Raw genomic sequence first — 21,889 nt, 5'->3', positions numbered from 1 at the left:
CGCGCGGTGACCCGAGTCGAGCACAATGATGCTTGATCGACCAGAAAAATCGGGAAATTTCGAAGCTTAGAGGACTTCAGATAGTAGACATTACCCTTAGGTCTAGGGCTCGATCTGGGTCAGGCAAGGTGTTAAGTCTGAGGTCAGGCAAAGTGTTAAGTCTGAGGTCAGGCAATGCGTTAAGTCCGAGGTCAGGCAATGTGTTATGTCTGAGGCCATATAAAGTGTTAAGTCTGAGGTCATATAAAGTGTTAAGTCTGGGGTTAGGCTATGTGTTAAGTCTGAGGTCGGGCAATGTGTTATGTCTGAGGCCATATAAAGTGTTAAGTCTGAGGTCATATAAAGTGTTAAGTCTGGGGTCGGGCAAAGTGTTACGCCTGGGGTCGAGCAAGGTGTTAGGTTCCAGTCGGGCAATGTAAGTTCACGGCCAAGCAAGACGTTAGTTCTGGGTTTGGCCCGCTTTCCCGATATTGGAATCAAATCGTTGCAATGGAAACCATCAGTCCAACGACACAGGCTATTCCGAAAGTCGGAGGAAAGAATATTATTAAAGTACATCGAGATCCAGTATCTACACACCGTCAATCGTTCATGTTGCTGACCCTCGACGGGAAGTCAGCCTATAGCTCGCCCAGTTTCATTTCATTAAACTTCCATGCGGCGGAGGACCGAGAGCGGGCCGCGAAGTAATCTTTGAGCAATCAAAGTTGCTCCACGCGACGATTCATCGTTCGAGCTTCAGGGCCGCCCCTTTCCGGGCACCACCAACCAATCCAAGCTTACCTCGACTGAGACTATCACGCGAATATTCCAGATTGAATAACAGTGTTTCAAGTGAACGGTAACGCGTCGAGTACAGATCTCAGGCTTCATCAGCCTCGAATCGGCAATAGGAGAAAAGTAGCCACGAAGAAAGTTGATTAATTAGCACCACCCCGGGGACTAATTAATCGAAAGGTAACGGAGGACAGGGAGGGAAATCGATGTCGACGATTTCCTAGGGAAGACCAAGTTTCCCCGTTCCTCGACGAGCCCTGAGTAATGCTGCCCCTTTAAACTTGTCGCGCGGTACCGCGACCGCTTTTTCCCTCCCATCTTGCGCCGCTTGAAACGCACTCTCGGCAACAGGTTCGCGGGGGAGGGAGAGAAATCCCGTAGGCCTTGGTTTTCCACGGGGAAACGGGAGCTTCTGACAACCCTCCATCCACCTACCACCGCCAGGGTCTCTTCCTCTCCGTCACGCTGGAAAATTTGTTTGCCGAAGAAATTTCAACGCACGGGAACAAGCTAACACCGTGACGATATAAATTTGTTATGACTTGCTCCGGGGCGTCTGCTTATACCGGGTGTTCTGCGTTTTATCCATGCAATAATATGGCGTGTTATTGAATTGACTAACTTCGAACGAATATTTTCGGTCGTGGGATAATGTCAGCTTGTAATTTACGGTACGCTGAACTCAATTGGATTAGATGGAAATAAGTTAGGGGTATACTATTGGTTAGTAGCATGTTTTATGTTAAATCTTAAACTAAACCTATGTTAGGCCCCCAATTGAATCCATCTTAGTCCCCAACTGAGTCCATCCTACGCCCTAACTGGATCCATGTTAGGTCCCATCTGGATACGTGCTAGATATATGTTGTTTCTGTAACTGTTAGGTCTAGGTTGAATCTCTATGCTTGGTGTTCGCCCACGTAAAAAGAGGTCAATGTTTTAAGTCGTGTTCGGTCCCAACGATATCTTGGTTAGGCGAGTGTTCTTAGAGGTTCGGAAGGTTCTAGGTATTTGTCAGAAATTCTCGGGCACCATTAAGCCACGCGGAAGTAGTAGACGAGGGAGCTGCATTCGCGTGGGAACGCGAGCAATAATCGGCGCGTATTGAGCCGGTGGGGCTCGCGAGCGTAACGCAACGGCTGCCGTGATAAATGGAGCCTGATAGCCAGCGCCACGAATTTTACTGGCCCCTAAACTCCGAGCGTAGTTTGTTGTTTAAGCGCCGGTGAAATATGGAAAGCCTAGCCGGTACCGATGAAAAACCGTCATTCTACTTTTATTAAAAATTCCTTCGAGCCGTTCCCCCGTGAAATCTGATTTCCCTCGTAGAACGTATCGGCCATTTTGCCGTAGCATTCTATAATGCCGTGATTCGAGACGGTACCTTTTTATTTTAATAACAACATCGATCATATATTTCACATCACACATACACCTAAAGTGTGGCCATCTATTTCATGACCACCCTCTACATCTCAGACGATTTGTTCATCCCTATGTTTCACTAATGATATTCATTGTTTCTATTTCTCACAGTACACCGACTGGGAGCAGGTGGACAACGGTTTCGTATACCAGAAGATGATCGCTGACGTGGTTGGCGACTACTTTTTCATTTGCCCGTCGATACATTTCGCTCAACTGTTCGCGGACAGGGGGATGAAGGTCTACTACTATTTCTTCACCCAGGTGAGACCCCTTTCTTTCTGTCTCAGTTTCGTCGTCACGTGCACGAATCGCGGATACTGGCGGCTCGTAATCACGTGAAACACATCCGATCGATAAACGGCCATTATTGTTATAGCCGGCATGACATTTCCGGGGGTACAACGACGGTCACGTGGCGAAACGAGAATGATAACGCGGCTCGTGATTCTTTTCGCTCGATTTAAGCACCCCTTCCCAACCCTCTGCTTATCGCCCGCCACCGGGAATCGACTTCCAGACGAATCTATTATTCAACCGTGGAGGAAGATCATCGATTTCCCTTGGAAAGGCAAACACGAACGGCTCACGGTTCAATGGGTCGCGTGATTTCGCCCGGAGATTTATTTAAACGAAGCCTGCCCCGCGGTGATTTCGACTCCCGAGGGGATACGCCCCCCACAGACGTGACCCAGACCTAACAAAGACCACCAATACCTAACCAAGACCAAATGAAGACATAGTCAAGACCTAATTAAGACGTACTCGAGACCTAACGAAACCTATGACCGTATCAAAATGATTTTCAGTGAATGAACAATTAGAAGGCATAAATGACCTCATCAAGCTTTTCGTTTCTTTTCTCCCCTGGCGGCAATCGATCGAGGAATAAAATTACTTCGTTCCCTTTGTCTCTGTCAGTCGATTGTCAGCTTTGTCATTTATTTCTTGCCCGGCTGGAATATCCGTGCTCCGTTAATGGCGGACTCGAAAAACGGCCGTCCAGCGAGCAATCGGTAGCATCGAATACGAGCTTTTAAGAGCTCCATTTGTAGTCGAATAAAGATCGGGTCCGGCTATGACGGAGATTTCCCCTGTCGGTCGACTTTTTTCCTATTTTCATCACTCGCGATCTATCTTGCCTGTCGGGGAAAGAGACGAGAAGATCTTTTTTCCGCTGGAGAACTGCATTCGCGAGTAGAGTAAGTCAATAATTCCTCGGACGTGGCTGCGGCGACAGTAGTACAGGTCGGTCATAAGTCAGCCGATGGTAGAATTTTAATTTTTCACGGAATACGATACTCTGTCTATTTTCTGCCGATAAAGTACGACATGGGAACGTTATTGAGAAGTCGGAGTAGTTTTCCTTGTTCGTGTTTCGTTGTCATTCGTCCTCGAAGCGTAGAGAGGCAACGCCGTAATTTTCTTGTTCACCACGGTTAAGCATTTTTCTTTCGCGTCGCCCTCTCTCAGATCTCGAACCATCCCTCTCGAGTTTATCACGAAATTTCTCGATATATATTCCCGCGGTGAAGTTATAAAAGCGAGTATATATACATGTATATGCGGCCTCCGCTCACGAGGGCTCTTGAACTTTCATCGCCTCTTTAGCTCGAGAGGACATTAGAGTTCCACAATTTATGTAACGCACGAGTGGAGCGTTACGAGGGACGACCGCCGGGGAAATATCAGACCCTACGCGAGACGAGGATTGAACGTGAAGTAGGAACGACCGACATCGCTGAAAATTTCCGAAATACGCACGAATTCCTTCCAGAAACACTTTCGATAACCACCATAGTTAGCCTTTGCTCTCGGGATGATTGTCTCGTCTGGATATCCTGTTCTGGAAGACCTGGTATGATACAGTTAATTATTCGGACATATATTTTAAACGATATCTTTTGCCCTTTTTATTATATTCCATTCATTAGAATCATAGATGTCTTTCTACCCATAGAGTATACTTTTAATATATGTGTCAAATCAGCTGTGGAACTATTGAGAATCTTCAGTGCGAAAGAGAATCTCTTAACTTAAAGAAGCCAGATCCCATAATAACCTAATCATTCATGACTAACCAACCCATACCTAGCACAATACCTAACGTAGAACTAGCACCAGACCCTAATCCAGACCTAACATAGAACCTAACACAGACTATATCATTTGGAAGCGAACGGATCCCGATTCCTGGCCACCAAAAATCAAGTCGGTCAGAGTTTCACGCGATCGACAGTCCCCGGGATTCTCCATGTGTTTCACTTTTGTGGTACAATTCGATAATTTATCAGAGCGCGGTGGTGGAAGCAAAGGAGGATGTCATTACTCATGCGCGCCGTCCGTAATCTTAATAACGGTTTCTCTCGCCAGTTAAAGCAACCCCCTTAACGCTCGACTCAACCATCCCCCACTCCCCTCTGGAGCACCGTGTCTTCGGGCCTTCCTTCTTCCGTCACGATTCGCGTACTCGTTTTCCGCTCCGGGCTGTTAATCTCCGCGCCTCTCGCGGATTCCTCCCCCTTTAACACTCCCCCTACCCCCCTGTTAAATCGACGAAACAGTCTGCAAACGCTCGGATAATGCATGCCTTCTGAGAAGTACCAGAACCGTTCTACTTCGTCCTTACCGATTGTGATATTCAGATTGTTAGTAGGAATTAGTTACTTTCTTATTCCTTTTCCAGGTCCATTGCTCACGCTGAGACGCATTTTGGTTCAGATCCTGACCTAGCGTTTGGACCCAAGTTGGTACAAAGTTAGGACCTAGATTCATGTTGGTACAAAGTTAGGTCCTGGACATAAGTTTGTCTAAACACTGGCCTAACTTTGGGGCCTAGCTTTGGGCCTGGTTGGCTCAGGCAATACTTCACTCACTCCCAAAGGACAGAAATGATTTTAGTCCACGTTATCCTACGACGTATAGTTCTCGAAACCTCTTCGTCCTCTAAGCTGGAGGGACTTTCAAAGGAGATTTTCGCCTAACCCACGGAAGTTTTATAGCTCTTGGCTTGACTCTAAAGTATAAATCTCGAGTCTCCTTGGAAAGAGCGCAGTATCGACTGTGAGTTCGCCACCTGTGTCTGGTGTCGAACCGCTACCAACGTTTCATCCCCTTAAAGTTCGAATGGGGGGCGAAGGAAGAGGATTGTCGATCTTCATAAAGGAAAGCCGGATCCCGTTGCCTGGCAGATCTCTTAATTAAAAGAAACGAGGCCCAGCTGCCGTTAGCCAATGTCAATTACGTCACCGCTATAGAAGAAGCTCGTGGCCCCCGAGGTTGGCTTAGGTTTAGCACCACTTTCGCGTCTCCTTGATCCCGTTTGTCTTCTTCTCTTTCTCTCGTCGGATACGGCCACTCGTCTGCTCCCTGGATACGTTCTTTTTTCCCTCGACGAACACGAAGACCGGTCCGTCTGTCCACCCCGGTTTCCTTCGGGACCCAGGGCAATTATCGTTCCACTTTGAATTCCTCCGGGAACGAACACGAAAATCAACTTAGGTCCTTTCACTGTCTGCTCGGGCCAAGCTACTTAAACCTTCCGTCGCGACGTGTTTCGACCATTGCAGAAAAAGAGAAGGCAGAGAGAGAGAGAGAGAGATAGAGACCAAAATAAGACGACTGCTGTTTCTTGTTAATTTCTGCCCTCGGCCTTCGGCTAGGAAGGAAGAGGGCGAACCACTTGGATCCCTCGAAAAACTTCCGTACCGGAGAAGCGAAACGAGTTCAAAGCGGGTAACTGGGTCGGAAACGGGTTAACGTTGAAACGATGCCCGGCGAAACACGTGTACGTTACAGACTCGACGGAGCCTCCGCCGGACTGCGAACACATTTCCTCCATCAGCGCACGGTGATCTGGACACACAGGGTGTCGAGTGAACTACGGAGCTCATGAGGGGTGCTATGCTCCACAAGTTGATGTCCGAAGTATCAGGCATTTTCTTGACCTAACTTGATCCTGACCTGACCCAACTTGATCGTGATCTGACCTAACTTGACCTTCATCTTTACTTAACTTGACCTTGGATCTTACCTAACCTGGTCTTGGGCCAGCATAGTTCCTATTGTGCATACCTAACCGAGACCTAACCTGAGCTGGTCGTCGAGCTCAACAAGCACATTACTCGACTTTGGTCAAGCGAGAATAATGAGCGTCAGGGACCTCATCTTGACTTTTAATTGAGTCCGCTGGACACGACCACGCCTCGAGCGAAACGTTCCAATTAATCTAATCGTCGATTCTCGAAATCCGCTTCCCGGTCCCGTTAAAAAATAATTGCACGCCCGGATAGAAACTCAGCCCGGCCACCTCTGCCGATTCATTAACGGCTGAATCGCGGCTATTGACCAATGGAATTAATGGCAGCGGAGATCCTTGCGGCCTGCCCACCCTCAAAAAGCTCTACTTTCTCGCGCCCCCGGGCGAATCCTTTCATTGCGCCGCTCGGCTCGCGTGTCTTCCGCGCCAGATTCATTATCGGTGGATCGCGCTTTACGATCGCCCCGGCGACAGGCTCATTCATTTCGCGTCAACACGGGGGCCACGGGATAGAGGGATGAACCGAGAACGACGAGAATCCCCGAGCGAACAAAAAGATTCTGGTTGGGGGGTGGAGGGGGGGAGCGGATGTTATTTAACTTGGACCATGGTTCGTGAAAGAAGAGATTAAATGTGGCTTCCTGTGTATCATCGTCGACGAGAAAATGGGAATGGGATTAATTAGTGGAGATCCTGTGCGCTTTTACTCATCTGGAACGTATTACTTCGCGTTTGTCGTGTATTGACGCAAGTGGTATTGGTCAACCCTGTGTCAGACCCATCGAGTAAGTAGTGCAGGTTAACGATGAATGAGACATCTAGAGGATTTACGAGTTACTTTGTCCCAGCCACTATTATTCGAGCAATAACGATGCTTTAAGCTCGTGGATGGTACAGAGAAAATTTTCATGCGTCATTTTTCCCCCTCTACGATCGGTAAATGGCCTGCGCTTCGATGTTAATACGATGTACCGTGTAAAATTCGCCAGGTTAATTAAGAGATACCGCTCGATACACGCTTATTACGCCATAGGTAATGAAATTCTAGTGCAGTCTATCGAGTTTCGTTGGGCATTATCGATCGTCGTATCATTATGCACGCCCCTGGGCTTCCCTCTGGACGATCCTCGAGCATCACTCGGCCGTCATGGCGTTGCCTTTGTAATTTTAAGGATCGTTAAAATTAACGACGTTTTGTGAACACGGAAGCCTGTCATAACGGCAGCGGAGCGTTCACCGTTTCCACCGCTTTCGCGAGAAACGCTTCTTCTTTTCTCGCGATCCAGAGGTTTCAATGAAACAACCTCCAGGATTGCACTGAACCACGCATTTCTGTCGGTTCCCTGTGTCGTTGCACGAATGCTATCCGCTGTAATGCTTCTACTCGTCGATTGAAGCTTTGTGCAGACCTAGCCCATTCCTCACCTTCAGACCCAGCCATACCTGACCTTCAGACCAAGGCATGCCTGACCCGCAGACCTAGCCATGCTTGACCAGATTTGTCCCAGTGCTTGACCATCAGACCTAACCCATGTCTGACCCCAGACCTAATACATGCCTGACCTGAATTTAGGCAAGACGTGAACTATATTTTAGGACCAGGCTCGGCCTATGTCTATTTCGGGATTGACCTGAGCTACAGAAAACTTAATTTGAGCTTCATCTAGACCTAATCTATGCCTAGATTACATTCTCATAAGTTCTAATATTGGTCCAGCTCCGGTTTGAATCCGGTCTAACCTATACTTGACTCATGTTTTGGTTGTGACATAACCAGGACATTATTGTTATCCCAGTTTAATCATATTTCTGAGCGTTATCGAGATTTAACTCATATAAGAACCGGAAGGAAAGCAGAACCGGTGTGCGGTAAATAACGACGTTCCTCCAACGTTTACGATCCTCGCGAAAAATCACACTTCGAAGTTTAACAGTCTGCCGCATGAACTTCCACGGAAAGGATGTTCACGAACTTGTTCCTCTTCTGTAGGTGGGGGTGGTAATCCAATTTTTTCGGACGTAGCTTCGAACTCCGCGGCACAATCATTTCCGAGACATCGGGCTGGCATTTCTTTAACGTACCGGAATGCCATCGGTCGAATGAGATAGGGGATCACTAAATCCGTTGATTTCAACTATCCGACGGGTTTCGAACCGTTCGAACGATGCTCAAAATTTAATACGATCGAACCTTTTACGAACTTTCCTCATTCTACGTGATTCACTTTTCCCTTGGACGCTTTATTCGAGCGCAGTTCTTCCCTAGTATAAAATCTTTTTAACATAACTGCTGCGACGTGGGTCAGACTTATGCCTGGCCTTTGTTTCTATCCGTTTTAACATATTTCATTACTGGATTGGATTGAAGTTAGGCGACTAGGGTTCTAATTCATATCAAATTTGGCTCGATTACAATTAGGTTTCTCCTGATGTCTGACCATTACTGGCTATTACCACTTATAATGCACGAAAATTCTCGGACGAGCGGAGCCATTTCTCGAATGTCCACCAAAAATTCACGGTTTAAAAATTCCATATCAATTTCCATTTTCCATCAGCGTGAAGTGGAAAGGGGCGGAGGGGGAGCATCCAATGAAATTAATTCGTCGAGCGAACGTAACTCAGGATCCACGCGTTCGCACACATAATCATCAAGTTGGCGACGGTGGTGGTGAGGGGAGAAAGTTAAACAACGGTCGGCGCTGTGTGTAACGTTAATACATTTCGCGTTCCGCTGCGAATTAAACGCGGGGACCAACTTATTCGAAAGTTCCGAACTAAATCGCATTTCCCATCGGATACGCTGAGGCCGTTCTTAATTCGTGGCGAACGATTCAATGGGAACCGGTAGGAGAGGAATGGAGAAGGAAGTTGCTGCGGTCGAATAAAGAGGATTCTCGTGAATGCTGCGCAATTATTATTGTACACCACGTTCCGTGCCGTGTTGTGCAAGCTGACAAATTGCGCGACTTCGCGGTTGCGAACACGAATCAATTAACGTGGAACGCTCTTCGTCTTCCTGGGAGAACGACATTTCGCAAGATTCGGAAATTTTCAGAGCTGCTTGGGCTCGTACGATTCGCTCCAGGATTCGGGATAGTTTCAGGTCTGATGAATTCGGAATCTTTTCGAAGTGATTGCGTCGAGCATCGATCAGTACAGATAGGTCGATGTTGCGTTTAGAACTGGGTTTGAATCATGTTAGATTTGTGTTTGGACAGTATTAGGTGTTAGGTATGTGTTTGGACTTTGTTAGGTGTTTTATATGTGTGTTTGGGCAGTGTTAGGATATGTGTTTGGACGGTTAGGTTGCCGCAATATCTGCAGGAAAATTCAGTAAATTCTCTTCGGGTTACTAACACGTCTGAATTGGAACAATATAGGAGGGTTTGGATCCAAGTCCCCGTTTGGCATTCCGAGTGTCACGTCCGTCTACGTCCGGCGCCGCAATATTTATACGAAATCACCTGAAATCCGTGTCAATTACACGTGGTGCCCGATAATTCCGGCCGACCTCGGGCTCGATTCGAACGGATTCAATCGAAACCATTGCGGCTGCCTTTTTATAAATTCGACGAGACGACCGTATTATGCACGTGCTACCAGCTATTTCCGACGAATTTGCCCGGGATTTAAGAATACACCGGCCGGCCCCGGCTGAATCAATAAATGCCGGCGGATGATAACACGACCTCCGTGGTGAACACTGCGAGCGCGACCTTTTTTTCTACGACCCCGCGAATGGAAGCTGAACTAACAGGGGCAGTTTGGTACCACGCAAAAATTGTGATTTTCTTAATACTCTGCAAGGTTGAAGAAGACTTCGATAGAAGCATTGGGCGAATTTTTAGTTTTGCCGATATCTGATTCTTCAGGGTGAAACATCTCTTTAAACTTTAATGTGGCTTTCTCTATTTTCCTGTATATCTTGGAAACTATAGGAGATACAGAACAACTGGTATAGTGAATATTGAGTAGCATCTTATGCTTTATAAAAGCATGTAATAAAATTGTTCAAAATTTATTTGTTTATTAATTTATTTATTTAAAAAACAAATTTTTAACCATTTTATTACGTACTTTTACAAAGCATAAGATGCTATTGATGTTTCATTGAAACAGTTTTTTTATATCTATTATAGTTTTCGAGATATAGCGGAAAATTTGAAAGGACATATTAACGTTTAAGGGGTGGTTTCGCCTTCAAGAAATTAGCTTCTATTGAGGTGATCTCGAATCCCGTTTTTACGGCTCTGTCTGAAAACGAAAGACGAAGATTTCGACGGATTCGCGTCGATTCGAGGAATTTTAATTAGCTCCGTCCACCCGCGTTATTATAGATCGTAATTGAATTCCAGCACAATGGCTCTGGCGATCGGCCGTCTAACTTGGACCGACCCTTCTTCTCAAGTCGATTTGTTTTACGTCGATGAAAGGCCGGTTTAAATCCCTAATTGTCGGAAAATTCGAGATTTCCTTCGACTTCGACGGGGGTACCACCTCGAAAAAACATCGACGAGGCCACCACTCGTTCTTCGAACGTGGCACCGTAAACACCGGGGGAGTTTCCGTTCCCGTGGCAAACAACGGGATTTTCAATGACGCCATTATATCCGCGCATCGATGTTTACCCGGTAACTCAGCAAACAGAGAATATGCTTGCGAGTTTGTCTAAAAACGTGCAGGTTCTTCTCTCGCTTTTAATTAAACGGACCAATTAGTGATTCGCCATTTTTTGTTCAATTGGAGGTTATTCCTGTGAAAATTAGATGTGTCTCTCGTCATTCTCCAAGGAAATACCGGTAATTTTCAAGTCTCGAATACTCATTTATCCAATAGGGACAATTATTTCGTTAGATACATAAATATATTACAAATATTGCGACGTAAGTACACGGAAAATCATTGAAACGAGTGACTTTGACGATCCAAAAGCCGAAATAGATTTGAGGAACCAAGATGGCGGACGAGACAGTCCACTCTACCATAAATAATAATTTATCATAAGCTTGACATTATCGATATATTACAAAGGTTAATATAACAACAAATATAATTTCTAAAAGTATTACAGTCTCCTCTCAATTATCGCCTGACTTATTCCTACACGATGATTGTCCAGGCTTATCTCCCCACTTTTTGGAAGTTGGTCTGAAGCATTTCTCCCTATAAGATTATTGTCCCGGCGCTGACCCGAGTTCTGGACAATAATCGAATGGAGTCTGTACTCCACAAAAGAAACGGATCAAAATAAAATAGAGCGATACAATTGGTCGCGACATTACCGACAGAGTAGCCTGCCTCATCGACCTACTTATCGACCGATCGCCGCCATTTTGTTTCCACGCATAAAACTGTCCGGAATCAATTGATCCAAGCATGCATCTACGGAATCATCCTAAAAATATCATCTCACTGAGCGTTATCGCGATAAATGATCGATGGATCGCGACCTCCTTTGACTCCAGATATTCGAACGCCACTCTTCGAGGGTCGACGCTCCACGCAGGTGTTCCGTGGCGCCAGATTGGAAATTAATTGGAAGAGGACGCGAGTCATCGGCGCGTGTCTATTACTCGACTCGATGGAAAATCGTGATTACAGAGATTGAATTTCCCCCGCGGGAGGTCCTCCCGATGGCCGCGGTGTTCTTTTCTCATGAATTATAAAAACGTTAACCCTGGTCGACGTGTGTTGTACACGAGCAACCCATTTCGGAATTCCACAACAAAAGGGGAAGTCGGTTGAAGCCGTTGGCTTCCGCGTCGACCGCATTCGACGGGGTACGAACGTTCAATTTCCGACCGTTTCGAGGCGACTCGCAATTTTCCTGGCCCCAGGGCAGATACAGCGTTCGCGACGATAACCATAACTGGAGACGAGTGTCCCCTGGGGGGCTACAGAGAGAGACAGAAGGGTTCTATGGCGCGCTGACGCTCCGTTGATCCTCTAAAGACTCCACCGTACTTCGCCACGGCTACTATATTACAATAATTTCAGACTTTAGGAGACGCCTGGCCACGTTCACCCTTCCTTCGTCTCATAATACGCGCTGTGGCCCCGTATACCCTGACACTATCGAAAGTTTAGAGGCTGTGGGGCCTGATAGCCACTATAGGAGACACTGACACCGTATATGGGATTTCATTCTTCTTTTTTTCCAAGACTTATTTTATCGGTCATTTAGATTATATGGTGGTGTTCGGATATAGGTGGGTCGAAGGAAGAGTCAAGTGATGGCCAGGGTTGATTTAGATGAGTTTCGGGGATAGGTTCAGGTTAGATTAACATAATAATATATAGAACATACATTAAATATGAAGAATTATTAATTAATTAAAACGTGTAAGCAACCCCAGTGGCCCTATAATTGTCACCTCAAAAATGAAAGTAATTTTTATACACTTCGACAATTCATTTTGTACAACAAAATACCACATCCTACTTGCGTAGTGCGTTTTTGGTGCTCGAATTGCAATTTAATTTTTCAACATTAATTTCTATAATACAAACATGTATTTCTTTATCTTTATATACAGTTCCAATTTAATAATAAAATTGCTCGTGCACAATTCTTTCTACATATTTCTTTATGTAAGTAAAATAAACAAACTGGCAGTATTATGGACGCTGGCAGTGATCGGTACCTTCACCCTATACCAGGTATACATTTTTACCTGCCCAGAACCGATATAGGTACGTATACCTCTTACGGACCGAAAGGTTGTTTGTTTCCGAAAAATTCCACCGAAACGCCATGCCACGTCCGTATGAATATTGACAAACTGTCGGGCGTAGGGGGAGATCGTGGTTAGTATCACCTTGATCCCCCGTCAGAACGGATCACAGTTGATCTACCGTGGTCGGAGTGGATCTGACTGAAGCTCCGCTACGGAAAAGTGTGTGTATTTCGAAACGATATTTTAACGGGAACCGGGGCATCGCGTGTACTTGTTTCAGAGGACCAGCACGAGTCTGTGGGGCGAGTGGATGGGCGTGATGCACGGGGACGAGGTGGAATACGTGTTCGGGCATCCTTTGAACACCTCGCTGACCTACAGCAACAACGAACGGGACCTGTCCCTCAGGATGATCCTCCACTTCTCGAATTTCGCCTACTTCGGGTGAGTTACATACTCTAATTACATGATGTAACATCGATACGGATCGAAATAGTCATTTCGACCACATCAGTTCGTTCGTACGAATAGTGTCATACGATCCAAGATGGCGGCGTTCATTACCTGATTAGTAGACCACGAATTTTATACGTACACGGCATACAAAATTGTTTAATCGTTACTAATTGCGGTGAATAATGTTAATTTGGATCGAAATAGTAATTTCAAGCACCTCAATTCGTCTGTACGATTAGTGTCACGTGATCCAAGATTGCGGCGCTCCTGACCCGATCAGTTGACCGTGGATTTCGCACGATTATTTAAAATTCAGTTGCAATCGAGCGTTTAATAGAGTATAACGAGACTTTTCTGTAAATTACCCCATAAAATTCTGTATCTACACGAACATCCCCCTCGGTTTACCGATCGCGACCTCGATTTTTAGGCAGATTTAATCTCCTGTGGTTGCCTTACAATTACGTTTTAATATTTAATATATAAAAATAAAAAATGACGATAACAGTGAGAAGTGTCGTGTAAGATCGAAAAGTGCGATTTTTCTCGGTGATTTATTCGGGCAGGCCACGACGGGATCGAGAATGGCCTGAGCAACCCCGGATCCCGCACGATCCAACCGATAAACTTCACAACGCTCGACGTTACGACAGAGAGTCGACGGATATTCATTCGACGGGAGACGGTTAACCTGAAAGCTCGATTGTCTGGCACCCGTCGATTCTCCGTCGGTTATTTTAAGTCGTGGTCGTTTAAAATTGCATTTCGTATTCACCGTCCAGCCCCCATCCCCCCCCCCTTTACCAGTTTGATATATAGCTTGGTTGAACGAGAAGGTAGCTCCTCGAGAATTCCTTCCACGGAGGAAGATAGTCGTAGCAACAAATTTGACTTGCATGGAGGAAACGCCCGTTGAAAGCATTCCCTCCTCTGGGCCCGTCCGCATACGAAGCGACCGATTATTTGATTGCGAATTAACGACCGATCTTTCGCACCCATTTACAAGACACAGGTCATATAACGTTTTCTCTGAACTTTTTGAGCGCTGATTAGGACGAATTTTTCCTTTATTCAAGCATCTGGACAATTTAGTCGCTGAGCCGCCATTTTGATTAATTTGAAGGTCCGCCATATTGATCAATCTGAACGTCCGCCGTATTGGTCAACCTGAACGTCCGCCATATTTGATTTCGAAGCGAATCGCAAGAATTTCTCTCGATTTGGGAATTGTTAAATGCTCCAGTTTGTTTAAAAATGATTGAAGATGGAATGATTCCAACCTAGAAATGATAGGGAAGTTCTTATGTTGGAGATTGATTAATAATTTACCGCGCAATCGCGTTCCAAATTCGCGAGTCGGTCGAGAAGTCGAATAAATTCGTGACGTGTTCGTTGTGTTTCGCGGCAACGATTAAATATTAACGACATGTTCCCCGTGGATTTTCGATCTGGGTTAACGGGCAGCATTCAGAATTATTTAATCGATCGGATACAAAGTGCCCGTGATACGTCGCCTGGACATCACAGTCTATCAATCCACTTTTCTATCGACGGTTTTATGGACTGAGAGCGTGTCCCCTCCAGGCATCGATCTCTTCTCTTTTTCCTTCATTTCAACGGGCATTCAGCATTAATTATCGTGACCTTTGACCTTCTCCCGACCAGCTAGGTGCCGTTTAAAACAAGGTCAAAAGGTTTCTCTAGCTCTTTTAGTCAGAAAAAAAATCACCTGTTTTCGATCTCGCGTGAAGTACACTCCCAGCCATAAGTCGCAAAAAAATGAGGTTCGAAACGGAAATGGAATTTTCTGAAGCATCAGTTTCACTAATTCATTGTGTTCTTAGATAACATAGTGATCTTGAAGTAGTTTTAGTAAAATAGTCGAGATATTTCTTTGTCCGTGTCGACTTGTGGACGAGAGTGTATACGTCTTTAAAGTGGGATCAAAATAATCCTATAATTGTCTACGGTCCGAAGAAACTGCTGATCCGTCTCGTGATTAATCGAGGAAACGGAAAATCGCCACTGAAATATTCATATAATTCACGGGGGAGACAACCAGCCACGCCGATAATAATTAATAAACTCCATCTGGGAGTACGGCGTGTGCTTAGTTTGTTAGTGCGTTGTTAATAATTTTAAACGAGCCTAGTTAACTGGCTTACGTCGCGGTGTGTATAACTCGGATTAATTATCGACGGACAACGCCTCCGACACGTTGTCACCTCGCGTCTGGATCGTTTAAAATCATCCCCCTGATCAGAGATTGTCGAAAACAGATTATCAAATTGTACCGATTCTTTCACACAATTATTAATAATTTTATAAGTAGGTGTATGTACGTTCATTACGATTAGAAGAATTTTTTACGACGTTACCAGATTATTTGTGCTTGACTATACCATTTATTATACCTTCTGTAAGTACCTATCTATATGATATTTAAACGTGAACGAATCGTTTGAAATTATTTTCTAGAAAACCAACGCGTGAGGAGTCTGAGTGGCCGCCATATTCGAGGGACAAGCCACAGTATTTTATTTTCGACGCGGCGGGGACCTCGCTTGGCAAAGGGCCCCGGACCACGTCCTGCGCCTTCTGGAACGAGTTTCTGCCCAGGCTGAAGGGCATACCAGGTACATAAATATCAACATCACTGATTCGTCTAAAAAACTCTCCCCCCTGTTCCCTTGTTAGCACAAATCCCACTTATCTAGCTGAGGCTCCATATGACCCTTTATACTTTTTATCAATTTTACCAATTTAATTAGAATGATTAATATTTTAAACTAAAATTGAAAAAAAATTAAAAATAAGTGGGAAAAAAAATGTTTTCCTTACAGTAAAACGATTTAATTGTTTTTGATAATTTCACAAAAAATTATATTAGAAATGGAAAGCTCAAGGTATTTTTCAGTAACCCCAGAAAGCCGATATATCGACTTTATGGTAGTAAAAGGGTTAAATTCGTCTCAGAGATGAGTGGTCTTTAGTCAAGGATTAAACCTGGCACCTGTTCCTTGCCGTCGATTTAATATCACCCGACGTTTTCTTCCCTACGACAGCTTGGAATCCCCATTTTTCCCTCGTTTCACCCCCCGACTGTGGTCGACCCTCCCCCGATAAATAATTCAAATCCTATATCGACCAGATTTTCCCATTCCAGGGGGCCCTCGCAGTGTTTCATTATCCCCCCTGTGTTGCGTGACGTTGCGTTCCGGTACGCGGTTGTTTCCCCGTGCACATAATTCCCTGCTTCTGTTTATTCGAGATCGTTCCGGATTAAACCTATTGTTTGGTCGTATCGAACGCTCGACCGTTCCACTATCCATCCCTCTGACCCTCTCCTGTTCTACGGAAAAATCGTTTCCGATCCAATCTGTGTCCCCAAAGCTCTCTCTCTCTCTCTGTTCGAATACATATTCCATCGTGGAAATCAGAATTCGGGTCAGGGTCAGAGAGTCGGAATAGAAATCGGACCAGGATGGATAGGACATCTTGGAATGCAATTTTCCGCGGATGGTCGATCCTCTTGGGAGGCTGATTAATCCGTGGAAGATTGCTTGACCGCAGGAGACTCCGCGGATCGAGGATTAAATATCAGTGAATCTGAATACGGTGGTCTGTTCCATTTTTGGGGGGGGGGGGGCTTTTAGGAATTGTTTGACCAGTGCACAATAGAATTTACTACCAGTTGATATTGATCGGTGGTTTTTTTTTGAGATTGTTATTGTAGTGGGGAACGATCCAGTAAGGGTTGTTAATGAAAATTCTTAAGGGCCATTTAATTCACGGCTTTAATCTTTCGTGGAGAGGAAGAACAGCGGACAGCCATTAGAGTGTTCACAAACCGACAATTTCCTCCTCGGCTTTTAATTAACGGGACACTTAATTCCCCTATAATCGGATCGGAACGACCGGTTCACGGTTTCTTTTAATAACAATCCTGGTGGTTCGTGAGGAGACTGAGGGAAACGAGGGTGCAGTTTACACGGAGAACTGGGGAACACAGTCGCAACCGTAATTCACTTTATTGACTTTCATTTAATTTGATATTGTTCGATCGTTACTTGTGAATCGATTGATTCATAATATTCATGAATTGATTGTTCGATTCATAATTATTTATGAATTCATTTCACTCGAGTGATTTCAACGCACGAAACCAATATGGCGGCGATCAGTTGGTGAACGGATCGATAAGGCAGATTACACGTTATCGGTAATATTGTGACATATTGTAAATTTATTTAATTGCAAATAATTATTTAGACTTCTTACAATGTATGCAATTTATAAAACGTGTTTTTTTTTCTCAAGAAATAACTGAATTGTAGTTATGGTAGGTCGCCACATTACCGACCGTGTGGCCTGTCTCTTCGATCCGTTTATCGACTGATCGCCGCCATATTGAACCCATGCGACAATCTTTATGCGAGTTTTTTTATGCAACGACCTATTAATTACGATACATTCGTGATTGCAGAGTTAAATACGAACATTGCACTTAACATGACGATACATAATTCTTATAAAAGCATCAATTAACACGTTTACTGCCGCAATGGTCACCGGTGACAAGCGCCATATTGATTCTGCGCGATAATATGGCTCGCAACCCACGAGAGAAGTACAAAACGACGTTCAATCCTACTCCAACCTCAATAATTATGACACATTCACAGCTACACAGTTGAATAATAATATGACACACAAAATTACAGTACACTGTTCCCATGATAAACACGCGTTCATTAACCCCAGCAATCTCCATTAAATTACACGACGAAAAACCTTCAATTTCGAAACAGTAGATACCATTTACAGGCTTGTGAATACAATAATTAGCACTCGAATGATTGCAATTCCAATGATAAAACAAGCTCGTAAAATTCCGCCCAAGAAAAAAGAAAGAAATATAAATAAAGTGGTTCCACACTTTTGGACGCCAGTGTTGAATCTGGATCGCGTGACTCGGGGCCATCATCAATCATTTCTAGCTAATAACAGTCTTTCGCGAACTAGGATCCATAGATTAACGCGATTCTTCATAAGATATGGACTCCCTCCAGACAACCTGTTAATCTCGCGGAAACGATCGAGGCTCTGATTTTTAATAAGATCTTGTTGCTTGTCACGCTTGCAAATATTTGTTCAGTCGGTTCGACTAAAGCAATCGGATCTCTGGGGAACTCCTTTCGGGATCTCGAAAGAACCGGTTGCTCATTATCCTTCCGGCGATTTTTTTCACCCCCGTTCGTCGACCGACGCGACGCAATCTCGCGCTGGATTCGCCTCGCGTCTAGCTCGGGGAATTACAAAAGAACTCGGGGGAAAAAGCTTTCTGCGTTCCTCCGTTGCCCACTGCTTCTTCTTTTCGGAGCTCATCAGCGGTCGAAATCACGACAAAGAGAATACGAAATCAGACGGGTCTGATGATTTAAGGCGTTCGAATATTTATAGGGGTGGAAACGAATTCCCTCGGGCCTGGTGAATCCAATTATATAACAGGCTGCCTTGGCTGCCTCGAGCGAGACAATTAGAGGGAATTCGGCATCAATTAATTGTAATCAAGTCGAAGACCAGGGACGGCACTATGTTTCCTTTTGATTTTTAATGATCCCTTCGACCTGTCAGAGTGCAGTTGCATGCAATTTGTTCGAAGTTGTTGAGTTATTACTAATGAAAATTCATAATTTCGGACACGAATATTTAAAAATTAAAATTTTACGGAATTTTGAATTTTGTGGTAGAGGTTTTACTACCATTGAGAAGATAGTAGAATTTTGTACTAGAGGTTTTACACCACTAGTAATAACACACAAATAGTAGGTAATACAATCATAATCCAAACACAATCCAAACAGAATCCAAACAGAATCCAACCAGAATCCAAACAGAATCCAAACAGAATCCAAACGGAATCCAAACAGAATCCAAACGGAATCCAAACAGAATCCAAACAGAATCCAAACAGAATCCAAACGGAATCCAAACGGAATCCAAACAGAATCCAAACAGAATCCAAACAGAATCCAAACGGAATCCAAACGGAATCCAAACGGAATCCAAACAGAATCCAAACAGAATTCAAACACAATCCAAACACAATCCAAATATAATCCAGGTAGCAGAAGTAATCCAAAAAAAGATCTAATCCAACACTGGCAGTCGAACTGTTACCCAAGCTCCTTTTTCTTAACTTAAGACATTTTCTGTGCCAAAAGTAATTCTGAACATTACGTTATGAATCTCGACCAATTGTCTGTTCCAGACCCAGCTCCAGAAGCGTGCAACAGCGCAGTGGCGATAGTGTCCGGGGCGACGTCCGATCACGGGAACACGCTGACGATCACGGTCCTCTCGTCGATCCTGGTGTTATCCAGGGTCATTTAAACCACTCGAGGGACACGTGTCACGATCAATCCTTTTTCCCCCGAAAGCCGACAATCCGTTTGTTTCGAAACAACCGCGCACGGAAACTCGTTTCCTTCGATCATTTCCCGCGCGGTCTTGTCGAATACGTTGTTGGATCCCCGTCGATCCCGATCCGCGCTCACCGAAAATTTTAGTCACGAGTGATATCTCTCGATCCGTGATTCGCCGCTAGATCGTCGCTTTTTCCCTACCCTCCACACGTATAAAACACGTGATCCTTCGATCTTCGACGATAAAAAATAGATCGATTTAGGCGGAGGTGGGGGGAAACGGGATTTATGACAAAAAAAGAATGTAGATCAAGTCACGTGGTCTTCTGGATCTTCTCGGACGGTTGAATCTTCTTGGATCAGGATCGTTTCCATACCCAAATAGGACATGACGGCTTAAAGACGCCCATTTTACGGCTGTTTTAGGTCTAAGGCGCCTTTAAGCCGTCTTTAAGGCGTCATGTACTATTTGAGTGATTGACTCGTCCAGTGATCTCGTTCGAAACGGAAAGATATTCGATTAGATCCGAATAAAAATGACCGACCATGGTCCAGTCGAGACAATTCGAATGATAATCGAACGAGGAAGGAGTGTGACGGTCTGCATAAATAATACCGTGAACCCCAGGCAAACAGAATCGATAACCGCCCGGAAAAAACGCGTTTCTAGATAGAGAGTGGAGGGAGAGACCACGCGTAAACTGTTTACGGCGGCTGTTAACCACCTGTTCGCGGAATCGATGGCTCGCGACAGAAGTTTCATTAGTAAAACGCAACAAGTGCTCACCGTTTTACATAAGGCAGGGGGGAGGGGGGATGGTACGATCCCGGGGATCGCTTGGATCGCGTCCAGGAGCCACGGGACACGCGATTTTTCGTGATCCACGGGACCAAGGCTTGGCCTCGGAACGAACTGTCAGGTGTTCCACCTGTTCCTCGGTGATTGGGGATCGAGACAATAGTTGTTTAACACTAGAACTACCAAAGCAGTCGAAACGACTGGTTAGTACGCTTTTATAACGATAATTAAAATGTTAAAACAATGCATTTTTTCAGATCTTTAATAACTTTTATTGCAATATATGAGTAAAGAAATTAATTAACTAATAAATTCTTATTTGTTACTTTTATTGCAATATGTAAGTGAAGAAATGAGTTAACTAATCAATTTGTACTTACAACTTTTATTGTAATATGTAAGTGAAGAAATGAGTTGATTTGTAAATTTTTATTCATAATTTTTATTGAAATATGTACGTGAAGAAATGAGTCAACTTTCAAAGTTTATCGTATTTATCGACGTACATCGAGATGCAAGTTTGTTGTCGGTAGTTCTAGTGTTTAACAGCTTTCTAGAGTCGAAAGATTATTCAGGCGGTACGATATCTTGAAGGACTGGTCCTTTGTGTTTGTAGAGACCTGGAGCTCAAAAATGGAAGTAGATAAATTCAGAATTATTCCGAAAACAGACATGACAAGTTCGTAGCGCTTCAAGCGCGCTGTCTTTCAGTGGCCTTGTTCACTGGACGACGGAAAAATCGTTTGGATCCAGTGAACAAGTACCTACCGCTTCTGAGATTTTCTTTTCTTCTCGAGGAAATCAAAGGACATGAAACTTCTCGACGAGCCATCAGCTTCCAAGATCCCTCAAGATTTTATCTCGAGAAAATCCAATATCCCTTCAAATTTTATCTCGCGAAAATCCAACATCCCTTCAAATTTTATCTCGAGAAAATCGAAAATGATCGTCCTGAAAGTGGACCGTCTCTTAGAGAGAAATCAGCTCTTCGTCTACAAGGATCGTTCCCCGAACGGTTTAAGGATTCACGGTCCCAGGGATTCGACGGGTTAAGTGCAGACCGGTGTCGAGGACACCTACAACGTAGTCCTGTACCGTTTGGAACGAAAAAGGAGGTTGGAGAGCGGTGCGGAGAAACTAGGAGTCGCGTCAGTTTCCCGAGGAATTCACGCTCCGGTTGCCTGACCCGCGAAATTGGACGCACTTCGCCCTCTCGCACGGGTGACTCCTCTCTCGGGGGCTGCTGGGGGGGAGGGGGATCGTTATAAATATATTCCCTGTCTCG

At 44.7% G+C, this 21,889-nt stretch overlaps 1 protein-coding gene across 1 annotated transcript in view; it reads left to right on the top strand.

Annotated features, from left to right (window-relative positions):
• LOC107187334 (acetylcholinesterase) overlaps positions 1-19,773 on the top strand; it is an 83,979-nt gene extending 64,206 nt beyond the window's left edge. Inside the window, exons 3-6 of the mRNA XM_015575406.1 lie at positions 2,314-2,466; positions 13,202-13,365; positions 15,856-16,013; positions 19,652-19,773. Coding sequence (XP_015430892.1) covers positions 2,314-2,466; positions 13,202-13,365; positions 15,856-16,013; positions 19,652-19,773 — 597 coding nt within the window. The remainder of the gene's footprint in view (positions 1-2,313; positions 2,467-13,201; positions 13,366-15,855; positions 16,014-19,651) is intronic.
• The last annotated feature ends 2,116 nt before the right edge of the window (positions 19,774-21,889 follow it).

This window comes from Dufourea novaeangliae, unplaced genomic scaffold (genome assembly GCF_001272555.1).
Source record: "Dufourea novaeangliae isolate 0120121106 unplaced genomic scaffold, ASM127255v1 scaffold113, whole genome shotgun sequence".
In the NCBI taxonomy this organism is placed as follows: Eukaryota; Metazoa; Arthropoda; class Insecta; order Hymenoptera; family Halictidae; genus Dufourea; species Dufourea novaeangliae.
Note: the sequence above shows the minus strand (reverse complement) of the source record. Positions and strands in the feature narration are given on the sequence as shown.